This window comes from Cynara cardunculus (assembly GCF_001531365.2).
Source record: "Cynara cardunculus var. scolymus isolate 2C chromosome LG 2, CcrdV1, whole genome shotgun sequence".
NCBI lineage: Eukaryota > Viridiplantae > Streptophyta > Magnoliopsida > Asterales > Asteraceae > Cynara > Cynara cardunculus.
In genome coordinates this window covers 7588662-7604497 of record NC_037529.1, presented here as the reverse complement: position 1 = coordinate 7604497, position 15836 = coordinate 7588662, and the positions used below count along the sequence as shown (strand labels likewise).

At 34.5% G+C, this 15836-nt stretch overlaps 2 protein-coding genes across 2 annotated transcripts; one reads left to right on the top strand and one right to left on the bottom strand.

Moving 5' to 3' along the window:
- Positions 1-1432: 1432 nt before the first annotated feature.
- LOC112506839 (proliferating cell nuclear antigen) lies at positions 1433-4242 on the top strand. The gene is made up of 4 exons (XM_025111137.1): positions 1433-1856; positions 3077-3229; positions 3329-3426; positions 3866-4242. The coding sequence occupies exons 1-4, from the start codon at positions 1538-1540 to the stop codon at positions 4088-4090; spliced, it is 795 nt and encodes a 264-aa protein (XP_024966905.1). The 5' UTR covers positions 1433-1537; the 3' UTR covers positions 4091-4242.
- A 3258-nt stretch (positions 4243-7500) lies between these two features.
- On the bottom strand, positions 7501-14215 carry LOC112507292 (neutral ceramidase 2-like). Its single transcript, XM_025111818.1, has 9 exons — positions 13855-14215; positions 13090-13298; positions 12016-12342; positions 11217-11481; positions 10852-11122; positions 10637-10762; positions 9439-9502; positions 8485-8630; positions 7501-8168 (listed from the first exon to the last, which is right to left on the bottom strand). Exons 1-9 carry the CDS (start codon positions 14187-14189, stop codon positions 7620-7622), a joined length of 2292 nt encoding a protein of 763 aa, XP_024967586.1. The 5' UTR covers positions 14190-14215; the 3' UTR covers positions 7501-7619.
- Between the last annotated feature and the right edge of the window lie 1621 nt (positions 14216-15836).

The following is a 15836-nucleotide window of genomic DNA, read 5'->3' as shown; positions in this document are numbered from 1 at the left end:
ATGTACACTAGCTGCATATCTCAACATTGGTTTGCTCCTGAATGTGTTCATAATGAATGAACTATTGTTCACAAACTGTTCATATTGTGTTCATACCTGTTTTTTTATATATTTACTTTCGTGTAGCAACTATTCTTATTATATTCATATTGTGTTCATAAATGCTATACAGTGCAATTTCATATATATATCAATTTTTGTTCGTATTTGACACAATGATTCATATATATATATATATATATGTGTGTGTGTGTGTGTGTGTGTGTGTGTTCATATGGTTCTTACATTAACAAAAATAAATTAATAAAAATAATGAGATTTTTTTATTTTGTAACTCCCAATTAATGATATGGGAGTTACATAAAAAAGAAAATTACCTAAATACCCCTTTCCCCTTTGTTCACGTATGTTCTTTGAAATTGTAAATTTAAAAAATTAATTTTTATCATGATTAATCACAACCCTTTATTGTAATAATCAATGGCCAAGATTGGTTAACAAAGTTAACACAAAAATCTTGATTAGTATTTGAACCAAGCCCTATATATATGTGTGTAATTAGTATTTCTCTTAATAATTTTAAAATAAAAATGTTCATTAGTATTTTTATTAATAATTTTAGAATAAAATGTTCGTTACTTTTTCCGACTTGGGTTGTTAAAGAGATGGCCATCAAAGGACTGAAACTGGGACTAGTAGAGATCAATTAAGGCCGGTTAGTTTGGGACCGGTTACATTTTCCTATTAAATTTTTAGGGTCCATTGGCGACTGGTTATGCATAGGAATTGTTTTTTTTTTTCAAGCAAATGTAATATTAAGATTTTTGTAAATTAGAATACTAGTTTTTCAAGATTTTTCAAGTAAATATAGTAATTAATGTGTATTTTAATACTCAATTTTCTTCACTTTGCATCAAATTAAACCACATGCTCTACCGTTTGTGCAGACCCACGTCAATTCGGGCTCTATTTGTACAAACTTGTTTAACATTTTTGTGTAAACCTTTTTTATATTTTTTTGATATTGAACCAGACTCAAGGCTGAATTTTGGACTTGATTATGAAACACCAAGATCAGTTGCGAAGCGTAAGATCAGTCTTAGTGTTTGCCTCGAGATTGAGACCCAGATCAAAAGGCCCAATTACTCTGGACCTGGAACCAAGACAAGTAAGAACCGATTTTCAATCAGTCTCTAGCTTGTTTGATTAGGCATGGCAACAAGGCGGGTTTATAACCCTCTGCCCCGGGTTTTAGTAATAGACCCCGGCCCTGGGTTTTGGGCTTCAAAAGGCCCGCTTAAATGCGTAGGCCCATGTAGTCCAATTAATATATCTGGCCCAAAAGCCCAATGAGACCTCCTCCCCACCGAAAATGTGGCGGGAATAATCTTTCTATAAAAACCCAAAACCCTAACATCCGAACCCCTGTTTTTGGTTTCCCCGCGTATTTTGAACCCTAACCCTAGATCGTAGATTTAGCCACATACATACAGGCCAACTTTACAGTTCAGCCATCCGTTCATCTGTCGCCGGAGAAATGTTGGAGCTCAGGCTAGTTCAGGGGAGTCTCCTGAAGAAGGTGATGGAGTCGATCAAGGACCTGGTCAACGATGCTAACTTTGACTGCTCCGCCACTGGGTTTTCGCTTCAAGCGATGGACTCCAGCCACGTGGCGCTGGTGTCGCTCCTTCTTAGATCGGAAGGTTTCGAACACTACCGATGTGATCGTAACTTATCTATGGGTATGAATCTCGGTAACATGACCAAGATGCTAAAGTGCGCCGGAAATGATGACATCATCACCATCAAGGCTGACGATGGTAGCGACACCGTTACTTTCATGTTTGAAAGTCCCAGTAAGTCTGTCTCTTATACGTTCTTTAATGTCTAAATTGTGCCTAGCAATGTCATTTTGATGGCTTGCATTCGTTTAAATTATAGTCATAACTTGTACTCTGTTTGATAAGAAATTTTTGTCAATATTTGTAAGTTAATCCATGCCAATTAGGATGATTTTGATCAAATTTGCACCCACACATGCTTTCTTGTGTAGACATGAATTTAGTTGAATTTACAGATGCTAAATTTTGGTTGTCAAGCTGAAAGATGGCTGTTCTGATTTTGGAAGCTAAATACATTTGGTTGTTTATGGACTTTTCCCCCAATGATGAATCTGCCATAAGGATTTATCTTACCTGGGAAATGAAAGAAATCGTGGGTTTGAAGTTTGAAGCTTTTGATCTGTACTTTAGAGAAACAATGAAACATATCTGAGATTTTAGAGTTTGGTAATGATACCACCACCTATCAGGCTTGTCGAGTGTCCCATGGAGCTGCATCCCTACTCACCCGGTCCATGCACATCGCCCTCTCTACCCTGCACAAAGAATTAACAAATTGTATAGAACTCTTGTGACAAAAAAGTTCAACTCAACATTATGTTGTAATGTTTTGTTATTAGGGTTTATCTGATGTCTTTGTTGGTGGATAAGTAAACCGTTCTTGAGGGACGGGGGTGTTCTTATGTGAGATATGGAAGAGGACCCTCAGATTTTTTGGGGCCAAATTATAAATGTTTAGCCTTTACTCAAAAAAAAAAAAAAAATTATGTAGCCAGTTATACATTTTTTAGCCAAATTATAGTGTTGTAGGAGAATGATTTTATTTATAGCGAATTTCATGTTACTTTATCATTTTAAGACTTTTTGTTGTTTTAGTAAGATCTTTAATATAATATATGGTATGAACTTCTATATTTTGTTTTATTTATTACTCGTCATGTTGCACTATTGCCTTGCTACAGGTGTAAGTGTAACAGGGCCTCCAAAAATTTTGTTAGTATAAGTTGTACCATGTCAACCTTGATCTGATTCCACCCAGCTCCCAGCAAGAATGTATGATGGTCTAAACATTTCATGGACTCTCATCTAGCCACATCTTGTTAGACTTTGCAATCCGTGTATTGTAATATCTTCTTAAGCTCAACTTTTATCATCCGCTGGACATATTATCTGGTAGATGTTGGAAATTCATGCTTCTGTACTACAGTTTGTAATTATTGGTCTCTTTTCTGCAGCTCAAGATAAGATTGCTGATTTTGAGATGAAACTCATGGATATTGATAGCGAGCACCTTGGAATTCCTGAAGCAGAGTACCATGCCATTGTCCGGATGCCTTCATCTGAGTTTGCAAGGATTTGCAAAGATCTCAGCAGTATTGGTGATACAGGTACTTCCTTACTGGATATAATCAATTGGTTTGCTTTCCTTGTGATTCCCTGATTTTATAGAAAAAATATAAATTATAGGGGTTGTTTGTTGCTTGTAGTTGTAATTTCTGTGACCAAAGAAGGTGTGAAATTCTCAACAAGAGGTGATATCGGAACTGCAAATGTTGTTTGTAGGCAGAACACCACTGTAGATAAGGTATATACTACTTCCCCAATCTCATAAAACGACTCCATTTTTAGCTTTAACAGAGATGCTTTACTAATAGTCAGTCAGTTAATACCAGTAGATGACAACATTACACTATTCATCAACGGACATTTTAAATAGCTTTAGGGGACGTTTACCAACAAAAATTGGGTAACCAAGTAAGCTTTGACTGAAAATGGTTGTTTGCCAAGTGACCGAGTCAGAAAGCAACCCCTTTCTTATTGGGTCAGCATCTTGGTCAACATATTTGTGGGTCAAAGTGTGTTGGTAAACAACATTCTTTCTTACCCGGTAAGCACCTCTTACCGGGTAAGAGGCGGTAAGCAGGTAGTAAGTTTTAAAAATTGTCAATTAGATCATCCCAAGTGACATGAGAGATATTGAAATGGAAATTGGGGTTACAAATATGTGTTTGATGTAAATGTAGCCAGAGGAAGCGACAATCATTGAGATGAACGAACCAGTATCTTTGACATTTGCATTGAGGTACATGAACTCATTTACAAAGGCAACTCCATTGTCGAGTACGGTGACAATCAGCTTATCTTCTGAGCTTCCTGTGGTGGTGGAGTACAAGATAGCTGAAATGGGGTATATCAGATTCTATTTGGCTCCTAAGATAGAAGAAGATGAAGAGGACAACAAATCTTGATGGATCTTACAAGATTTGTTAGTTGTTTACCAAAGACACTTTAGTTTAAGGTACATTGTTGTAGTTGTCACAATTTTTCTTCTTTCCAAATCTGTGATGCATGGTCATTGGTAAATGGTAACATGGCAAAGACTGATAATTGTTCGGTTTCATGGCTTTTGGCATCAAAGTTATTTGTAGGGATAGTAACAGGGTCGATAATGCATCCCCGTGTAAGCCCCCATCTCTGACCCCGTCCTGACTAATCCTTGATGGGTTCAGGTAATTTCACCTACGGGTTCGACCCGTTGAGTAAAATAACCATAAAAACAATTTATTTTAAAATTATAATGAATTGTTACTATATTAATTACCAATATTAAAAATCAAATGTATTTGTCAATCAGTAATAAATGTTTACTTATATATTTTATTATACATATGTTAAATAAAATTTAATCGGGTTGGTTAGGGGTGGGTAATATCATCTTGACCCTGTCTTGAGCCCGTTTCGTGTATGAAAATAAATCCTGGTTACCAGCCAAATCTAGGGATCTCGTCTCTATGGGTCAAATTTTCATATCTAGTTATATGCAAATGTAACACCCTAAATCCTAAATGGGTGTCGTTACTTTCTTTTGATACTATTAAGTCTTGTATGCAACTGAATATTTTCTTCGTAATTTACGACCATATCAGAGTTCAAACACTAGCAGAAATGTAACTCAATAGCTTATAATACAACTTTTTTTTTGATTAACCTAGATATCCAACCCGTTATGCGAGCTGACAATCCCAGGACGACCACCTGCTTTGCAGATAGCTCGGAGTGACTGCATTTGAACCTCCGTGGCTATAAGGGGATTTTTATTTCTTCTTGGATTTGAACCTGAGATCTTCTGGTACTTTTGACCTTTGGAGTCAAGCTCAAACCAATCAGGCACCACCCTTATTGATTAGAAATATACTACTTTATGTTAATACTTTCTACTTCTTTCCTCATATACATGCATGAAATATGTAAGTTGAAAATTTTAGTGAATAGTTATGGTTTCATAAATAAATAAATTTCATGACACTTATTCATTTGTGAATAAATAATTCATTAAAACTCTTTATCATGTGTAACAATACTCTTTTTGAGATCTTACTTGTGACATGCAAGTATGTCATACCTGTCTTGAGGTTTGCTAATAAAGGCTGCCCCATTAGGTTTGTTTTCGAGACGTCCCATCTTACACGTTGGATATTTTGTAGTCATACTTGGCATGTATATAACTTTAATGTCTTATATGTAAAACACATCATAACATGCCATCAGATATATATATATCTTGGCTATATAAACGTATCATCATTTACATGTAATATGAACATGTCAGAACATCTTATCAAATTCTTCATAATGCACAAGATACATTTATATAACATATATGTATCTCAATAAAACTCATAACATACTCACCTTGCTTTGCGTTTAGCTTTTGAATTGATTTCTCACTTTGAACTTGATATTGTATTGACAGTGTTTTCTTACTTTATTATGGAAATAATGGTTTTAGTTTAACCACTATTTATAGGTGATTACAATGTATTAACTATTTGTTCTTCTTGTGTTTAGGTTGTACGCTTATGAGAGTTTGCCACCTCATACTTAAGATAAAAGAATCTTGACACATCATGCTTCTAGTTTTTAATTGTCATGTTTACTAGACTTTGTTTTGTCATTAATAGCTTTGCCAACGAGTAGTTAATCAAAATAGTCATCTTGGATTACCTTTTTTTTTTAAATAGCCATCAAATCTATTTATTTTCAATTTTGTCCATTGACCTGCAAGGCTGACACCGCAAGCCACCTTTTGCTTGCGGTGTCCGACTTTTTCTAACATATTCTATGGAAAAAGAAAATTGCTTGCGGCGTTCGTAAATTTTGCATTGGGAAAATGTAATTTTCTTTTTCTATCGAATATGTCAGAAAAGTCTGACACCGCAAGCAAAAAGTGGCTCGCGGTGTTAGTCTTGTAGGATTCCGGAAATTTTTTGGAAAAAGAAAAAAAGGTGGCTATATTATTAAAAAAAAAAAAAAGATAGTCAATGTCGTTATATAGGTTGATTTCTCATTTTCAAGCACATGCTTCTAGGCTTGACAACTCCTAACTAACTTACTTTGTCATGCTTACTAGATTTGTTTTGCCTTATAAACTACTTACATTGAAAATATGATGGTTTCAAAGATGTTACGAGCCTTTTTTAGAGCACTTAATTTGATCATAATATTGTATTCAAAGCTTAAAACTTTGAAATCTAACAAATGTAGACCAGGGTGTTACAGTAAAAAAAAATTATATTTTTTTCGAAAAATATTGTGTATTAATTGCAAACTAATACACCAAAAATTGTTGATTTAATATTTAGTTGGTTTAAGTATAAATAATTGCTCTATATATATATAATATTAATATAACACATTTTTTAATAGCAGTTACATCGTGTGTTGTTTTATATAACAAATGGTGAAAAGAACATATCAGAAAGAATAGAAATTTTTATATATGAAATATCAAATAACAGTTAATGATGTTTTAAACTTAAATTTTGTATATAATTCTTGGTTTTCTTTGCTCAAGATAATGGATTTTTGTGTATAGTTATAGATTTTATTTTAATTTAAGTATTTTAGATTTAAAAAATGTGGTGTTATATTTTAGTTTAAAAAATAAAAAGCTATTATGTTTGATGAATATTAAGAAAAGAGAATGAAATTTCATGGAAATGAAGAACCGAGAATCTTATATGAGAAATGAGCGAAAAGATTCTTATTCAGTAAATTTTTATCAGATAAAAGATGTTTATTAACAATCAATTTTTAAACTGTAGCCACCTCAAACAAATGCACAAATGTTCCACAAATAGTGAAAAGGACGAGCTCTTTTTTGCGATATGACGGGTATCGGTTACAATTTGCTTCTTTGAACCCTTCAATATGGACTTCTTTTTGAAGTATCGATGACACTTTTCTAACGGTGTAATTTGTAAAAAAACTTATTTTTAACGTATTTTAGTTAATAATTAAATAGTCAGATGTTCATTTGAAAAGTGGTAAGTATTTGAGAAATAGAGAACTGATTCTAGCCTTTCATATGATCAAGATTTGCGGCTTTGGCTGTGAAACACCGGATAATTTCTTGCATGATATGCGAAAGACAGAAGGGTAGTTTCGTAACTTTTACAAATAGATGGCAAAACAATTACATATGTGAATCCGTGTGATTCATATATGAACTATATGCTCATATGTGAACTTGTGTAATTCAAATATAAACTAATTAACTGATTCACGTATAAACCTATATAATTCACATATAAACTAATTAAATGTTAACAGTCGTATTATAGCATTCTTTATATTTTATATATGGTTGGAAGATAAAAGTGGAAATGTTTTTTGATATATCTAATATGGCTGTTGTATAAACACATAAATTACATGATACATTCGTCCTTGTACAATGAATTTATGCTTCCCAAACGACTTCAAATAGCCTAAGAATTATTTGACCACAAAAGCATTTGATGACCCCGTAAAATGGCTAATCGATCCGAACAGACTCTTCGATGCACCAAAATGACTCACTCGGTAAACCCCGGGCACCGCCGATTGTGGGACTCGCCATTCTATAGTGGCATGACTCTGAGCACTGAGTTTCGAAGGCCTTGACCACTTGAAACGAAGGCAGATATCATCGTCATCGTAGGCCGGGACCCACGTGTCTTGTCCCTGAAGCAACTCCACTAGAGCGAACGTGCCTTCGGTCATGAGATCATTTCGAGGACATGCCGACCAAAAAACAACGCTCACAGTGTCACCTTTCTTGAAAGTGGAATTACGAGGGATGTTAGTACTGACATCCCCAAAGCCGACACCCAATGGGGTGGAGTCCACCACCACAGGTGCTAGCAGGCTTATCTGCTTGTTTAATAGATCCGGTGGTTGTGGACCTGCTTCGACAGGCTTTCCAGAGACAATGGCTGTAGCGAGCTTTGTGAACTCCTGAATGTAGGCACTGAGAGTATGTGGACCGTAAAGAGTCGAAGCTCCCTGATGACAAAATGGTTCAAGAAGTACGAACATTTAGCATAACTCGTGGACGTTTCCTGAAGGCCAGGAAACGAATCCCCAAATCCCATGTACCCTCCATATCCCACCAATTACGTAATGCTTTCACATGATTGGTGGATAGAGTGGGAACATGAGATATTTTTCCCAGAAAACCACACCCGCACTTGGTGCCCATATGTAAATCAAATCAAACGAACTCAGTATATTCCATTTGAAAGCAGATATGTGTGTAGATGAAACTTATGGCATGTAGGATTCATGGCCATTTATCGAAGAAAGTATCAATTTAACTTACCTCGTATCTTTGCATCTTGTACTCCTCAAGGGTAGTAACATATTGAGAGTAGGTATTAGTCAGACCTGCTATCACAACCTGGACCTTTTCTTTAAAAACAGCACCAACAGCATCACGGAGACGCCTCCCGGCCATAGTTGTGAATTCTGTCATTCATGAACCATGTTAGTCTACCGACATACAAGCAGAAGTTGCAAAAAATTAGAATTGAAGACATGAAAGCAAGTGGATGAAGAAAGGGAGTGAAAGCACATAAAAGAACTTTCGTTCTATTCGATTATATCATTTTAGTCCCTTATTTATTTTCTCTACACATCAAGTAAATGGAAACGCGCAGTCACATTATACACGTGAGACCCCAAAATGAAGATATAAAGGGTGTGTTTGGCACATGAGACAGGACAAAAACTTGTTGTCCCATGTTTGGCACGACATTAGATCTAGACAAGACAGGCCCCGAGTGATAAAATATATTTTTTCTGTCCCACCAAAATTGGTGGAACAAAAATTAGAATGATGGGACAAAATTGGTATATTACTAAACTTACCATGTTAAATTAAAAGCCTAAAACCTCCAAAATTCTTTCAATCGCCTACATCAATCTTGCCCGTCCAATCATGTCCGGTACAATATGCATACCAAACACACCCTAAAGGATCAAAACAAATAGTGCTCGGGCAATTACTAGTTTTCAACGTCATGCAGCTAAGAAATTACAGCGTAGCATGGAAATATTGTTAAGCTTTCGCCACTGATTTCCTTACATTTAAAATGTGGAGTCAAGTAACAAAAATTTATGTCCACTCTTGTAGTCTTCTTCATAAAGAACAACAAAAGATTACGCCATAATTTTCCATGACAAGTATGTTATAGAGTATGCCAAAATGGACAAGCAATTAACAAATCCTAGTCTACAGATACATTGTATGTAAAAGAGATGACAAAAAAGATACCTCCAGGAACACTGAGAATCACCAACTGCCCTATCTTTAGTATTTGAATTGGGAGAATTGATGGCTGTGGAGCATAATAAAGAAAAGTTTCTGTTATGCGAGAAAAACAATAGTGCTAGATTTTGGTGAGCCTATGTATGTAAAATATAATGCAAGATTATGAATAAAGCCGGTTGTCATGCCTTGGCCTGCTGATCAACCAATCATCTATGGCCATTAGTGTATTGCTTTAGGATCAAAACGTTGTTGATTTATGGGTGGAATTGGATATAACATATTTGATTCTAATAGCTAATTGGATTTTACCCTGTACAAATTCAGAGACACCCACTATTACATGCTTTGAGATTGCTATAGTGAACCATGGTTGTTAACTTTTAAGAAAATAATTGCAGCTAATTAAATTAAGCAGCACAAAAGAATTAATGAACCTAAGCGAACCAAAGAGTTGCTCAGCTTTAATGTCTTTTATATTCCAAAATTCACTTGAACAAACCATGGCCCATTTAAATCTGACAAGAATTCAGCTAGCAATTGAATTTAAACAGTAAACAGCAGTCAAAAAACCTATCAAACTACTTAGAAGTGTTGCTCAATTTTATTTACAAGATGGCATGCTTTTTGGTTGAGTTGGTTAACTGTGATTCTGAAAAAGGACAACATTTTTTGCTATGGTGTTCATGAAATCCACCTACCTTCAAAAATTTTATCAATATGTTAAATTAATTTGGCATTGCAGTTTGGTAATCCATATCTTTGCTTCCAGTTCAATCTTCTGTTCTTATAAAACTCACCCTTGTGCCTCTAAATCATGCTCCCTAGTCCCATCAAAGGGTAAGGCTCGACCAAGAAAATAGTTATATGAAATTATTTGACTATTGAGTCAAATAACTTAAATGCCATTCAACAGTGACAAAAGAAAACTTACAGATCGAAATCAATAGCATCAATAAGCAGTAACGATGACAACAGGCAAACAGATAATTCTAACAAGAAATTTTGCCAAATAAAGGAAATGCTGCAATTTTGATGGTAATGAGGGAGCATAATTAAGACATTATTGAAGACGTAAAAACGGAAGATTCAACAAATTTTATGGAGCATGACTTGTTTTCTGTTTAATAGGACAAAATTTGTCACGGTTATTTAAATTAAGTTCTATGAACTAAAAGATTGTCGAAACAAATATGCCACTTACCGCCCAGTCATATGGTTGCTTCATTTCCCCAGTATCAAGCAGGATAGGTTTTGGCTGTTGACAGTCTGTTTGCTCCTTACTTGGGGTTTTGAGCACATTCCGCACCAACTTCCAAAATGCATTCCCCTGATTGTGAAAAAAAATAAAAAGGAATGTCAACAAAATATATCAACCTTATCAGGATTAAACCTACAGAAGCATGATCTTTCACTTACAGAGTCGTCTCCTTGCTTAAAGTCAAAAGCCCCAGGTCCATCAGTGGTACCAGCCGCAAATGCAAATCCCATTGCAGCAGGGCATGTTTTAACAGTCTCACTCCCTCCTCCTTGTTTAGGAAGCGTAACCTCAAGTTGTGAGAAGTCCAAATAAGTGTGACGAAAATCAATCTTTCCATTCAACTTCTGAGAAGCACTGTTGAAAAGTTCAGTAGCTTTTTTGAATTGTCTCTCTCCAATAATACGTGTGCTTTCAAATTCATCTGGGTAGCTGTTCATTAATTACAAGTGAATCAATATTTAACCAAAGTTCAGGTGTAAGCTATAGAATAATTACAATGCATAGTTAAAAGAAGAATACAAACCCTGGTCCTCGGCCATAACATAACTCATTCTTCCCACCACAAGTACTATGATTAAAGTCACAGGGTAGCCCAGTATCTGTGCAGAATGCTCCAAGCACATTTGGGCTCACATCACCACAATTAGATTGGCAAAATGCGGATACAAATTTGGGCCTATCTGCAGACCTAAGAGAACTCCTAACCCGTCCTGCTATGCTCAAGTACCTGGTTACTGGTTTACCTGAAGCAGAGTGAAAAGAAGAGGCAAGTTCGAGCAACTCATGGTCTGCATCAAAAATATCACCAGAATTTAGTAATAATCTAAGTTTCTCCTTCAAAAGAGATCAATCTTGTAATCTCTCAAAGAGGGGAAATTAGCAGAAAAAAATGAACTGGAACTCAGCCACCCATTGATCTTATGGTTATCTATAAAAACCAAGAGGAATAAGAAATTTTTCATGATAGAAAGCAACACCAGGAAAAAGATTTACAGATCACTATGGCACCATTGATTTCTTGTAAATAATTGAGTAGGCCAAGACAGGTTTCTTCACAAAAAGGGTTACATGCTGGTATATTTATGCTTTAGGAGAGCTCATTCCATTCCTGCCTCTCTTTGTTTTCTGCTGTATGGCACTGATAGTACAACATAACTAATTGTCTCACTTTCCAAATCAACTCAAAACGCAGTTTATGCACAGTTGATAGATTTATGTGCACTGAATATCAAGGGACAGTCAATGATTCTAAAGGCAAACGAATTTTACTAGAGATCTATCAATTCAACAGAACTATTCCTTGTAGAGTGCAATGAACTTACGGTTTCCTTGGGTACCCGGAACAATGTTGGAGACTCTGCGTGGGATTTCATTAGCAATTCCTCCAACACTTTTCTGATCGAACCAATCTTCCATGAGGCGTGCAGCAGTTCCTTTATTGTCCCCACTGATCAACTCATTTGTACGACTCATTGAAGTTCCATGAGTGGCAAACCAGTTAAAAGCACCTACTGGGCCCCATTGATCATCTACAAACTTCAAAAGAGTTATTTCTTTATCCACATCATATTTGTACTTGGAGCGTTCTGCTGCAGGATTATTAAGATAAGAGCTAGGGCTGCGATTGACACCAGCGTCTAAGATCTCTCCTGCAAGTTGTAAGGCCAAAATTTATTAAGAAGTAAAACTGAATGCACTAGCAGTAAGTTTCCATGCACACTTTCCTATCACTCACTCTGTATATTTAACAAGCAATTCTTCGGAACGAATACAAAAGGCTCCTATGCAAGAGAACCAATATTCAATCGTGTAACTTATGAAACTCTCTCTACCAAGGTCTAACATGTATCAGACAATGATGAGATTCATAGTCAAATAACTATAGCATACACAATAGAATACAAACTTGCTGCATTTATCTATGTTTCTTGGAAAAAAGAAACTTACCAAAGATAAATTCTTTACAAGAGATGGAACAAAAAAATATTTATGGAAATGTATGATGCTGTTTAGATTGGTTTTTCCACAATATGATGAGAGAGGGTATATTCAGCAAGAAAATCACACTAAAATTGTTCACCATCAGTTTAAAACACTTTCATGCAGAAAATGCTTGTTAGATCTATAGTTGCACACTTCTTGTGCTAAGATGCTCGTTAGAATTTTATAAAATAAAATAAAGTGTCAAAGTCATGGAATGCAGACCAAGTAATTTTAATAACCAGTTTTCAATCATGAAAACTTCTAGACATCCCTTATCACATAAGCCACTATATTATCTTAGAAATGTGGTACACAAGGCACACATAGCTTTATCAACATTTGAGGCATGACCTCCATAAACCACTTTATAATGGTAACAACCTCAAAATATTTTTGTAAGAAAGGTGTGTTACCTTTGTTCACATATACTGATCCAGCACGAAGGTTTTCATGAGCACGCATGATGCTTTGCTCAATGCCATCAACTATTACATCAAACGACTGCCGCACGAATCCCAGAGATGTAACAATATACACTACATACTGCAAATAACCTCCAGGGCCTGCATGGGTATGTATACCACTAATCGCAACATTCTTTTCTGTATATAAATTTCCGTACCTATAAAGAAAACAAGAAGATGGCTTAGCTGCTCCACTAGAGACAATAACTTGGCCAATGTTTACACATGTCATTCTCAATAACTTGGCCATTACATTTGAAAGGCAATTATTTTGGGACAAACTAAAATAGAAATGTGGAGACTTATTTTGGGACGGATGAAGTATATAATTAATGCATTCAAAATGTTAATGTTTGGTTTCAGATAACATTTACATTTATGGGTGGAAACGGACATTTTACTAACATAAACAATTACCGTAGGAAATATTATATACTTAAAAAAAAACAATTACCGTAGGGTTGCCCAGACATGCTATTGTAATACATATATACATGCACAAATTATATATCTATATAAAGAATGGAAGCATATCAAAGACTATCGATGAGTCGAGAGATCAGTATTTGGCTTCTATATGTTTTATTCAACAATGATGTTTCCATCTAGTACCAATTCCCAACTCTGTTGGGCCCCAAAACTGAAAAGAGTTGAAAGAGAATAAATAACGGTCTTGTCCACTACATACATACAAAGAACTCATCAGAAAAGTACCTTGCCTTCAACCTTTCTAGGACTTTGATTGTTACAAGTTGTGAGGCCATGCAGGCATCAAGATTTACAAATACCACACGGTTTCCCTGTGGCTCCGCCACAATAAATGAACGTGCTCGCAATCGAAAGTGAATGCCGGATGCAGTTTGATCTGAGTTGGCATATCCCATCATGTTGACATCAGCTGCAGGCCCTGTAATATCATAGCTTCCAAGCCCAACCAAATAATTGGAAGCTGAGATGGTCTTTTTCCCGTTATGTGCAAAAACTAGTAATAACACCCAAAACCATGCAATTGCACGCTGTCGCTGGATGAGAGCTCGAAAGAACTCCATCACAATTCCAATAACAACGTAGACCACAACCTAGTACTCTCAAGGTAATTTCTTCACTGAAGATAACAAAATAGGAGTAAAAAATTACTTATAATAGAAAAGGTCATAAAACCAATGTCAACTTGATATAAATCACCTTCAAATCGTTATTTACTTGAACTAATCAGTACCAATTAAGCATTCCATCTGAATCTATATATCATATCTTAAACACATTTGTATATATTCCCCAAATCTATCTACTTCAAAATAAGCAACAGCATGAAGTCACCAAAAACCAGACAAAACATTAAGCTTAGCACTAAACACCAAACAGCAGGAACACTGAATTAAATCTAGTTATACACAACTGCGTCATCCAAATTCCCAGAAAATGTCTTCAACCAAACCAATTGCTCCAGGAAACCATTAAAATCAAACTATTTTCCATCACGATCAATAATCTCTCAAATAACAAAAAAGAAAAATCCTGAAATCATTGTATTGCGTACAAGCAACAATTAGCAATAACGGTAAATATGAAATTTTGAAATCAAAATGTGCGCATTCAAAGTAGATATGTAAAAATTGGAGGTTTTGATTCGAATAACTCAGATTCATACCTGAAAAGCTGGAGTGATTGAAGCCTAGTCCATGAAATTGTGTGTTTGATAGAAGGGAAGAGTAATGGCGGAATTAACGTGGGTATGAAAGGAATATATAGAGTGGCGGAGAAGTGAAGAGTGGGGAGAGGAAGTTAGCATTATTAGTGTGGGTGGGTGTCTGCAACGATATAAATTTGGAGTCCACACTTGATCCATATGATTTTCAACGCTTTCATGTGTTGTTACTTTAATTTTGTGTTCAAACTTCTACATTTAAAAATATTATAAGATATTTATACAATGCAGCAATATACATCTTGATTTTAATATGTCATTTTACTTTTTATTTTTGTCGATGTTATAGAATCATCTTATGTGATTTTGAAAAAGCGATAATGTTTTTATTTTTGAATAAAATATAAATTTGAAAATATCATAAAAATTTGACAAAAATATATCGATATTATTATCAAATTAACTATTTAAAATTCTTTTTTTTTTTGTGTATAATTTTTTAATTCAATTTTTTTATTATAATTTAATTTAGGTTTAATAACGAAATAATTTATATTAGATTTAATAATACAATTTTCTTATAAATATAATAATTAATTATTTCGTTTAGGTTCAATAACGAAGTAATTTATATTAGGTTTAATAATACAATTTTCTTATAAAGATAATAATTAATTATTTCGTTAGAACTCGATAATTATCCTAATTATATTTTAGATTTTAAAATGAGATGTTTATTATCTATTTGATTATGTTTATCCGCAGTTAGTTACACGAATTCAAACATGGAGCTTTAATAAGTTATATTTATGCATAATTTACTTGTAATATTGAATATTAAGTAATATGTATCAATATACAGTACTTCATGCATAAAAATAGTTTTTAAGAGTTTTTCTCAAATGTTTTATAATATAGTATAGATATAGATATTTAAGATAATCATTGAACTCTAACAAAATACTAATTATTAAATCTAAATAAAAATTTAAATTAAAAAATTACACAAAAAAATAAAAGAATTTAAATATTTAATTTGACATTAAAA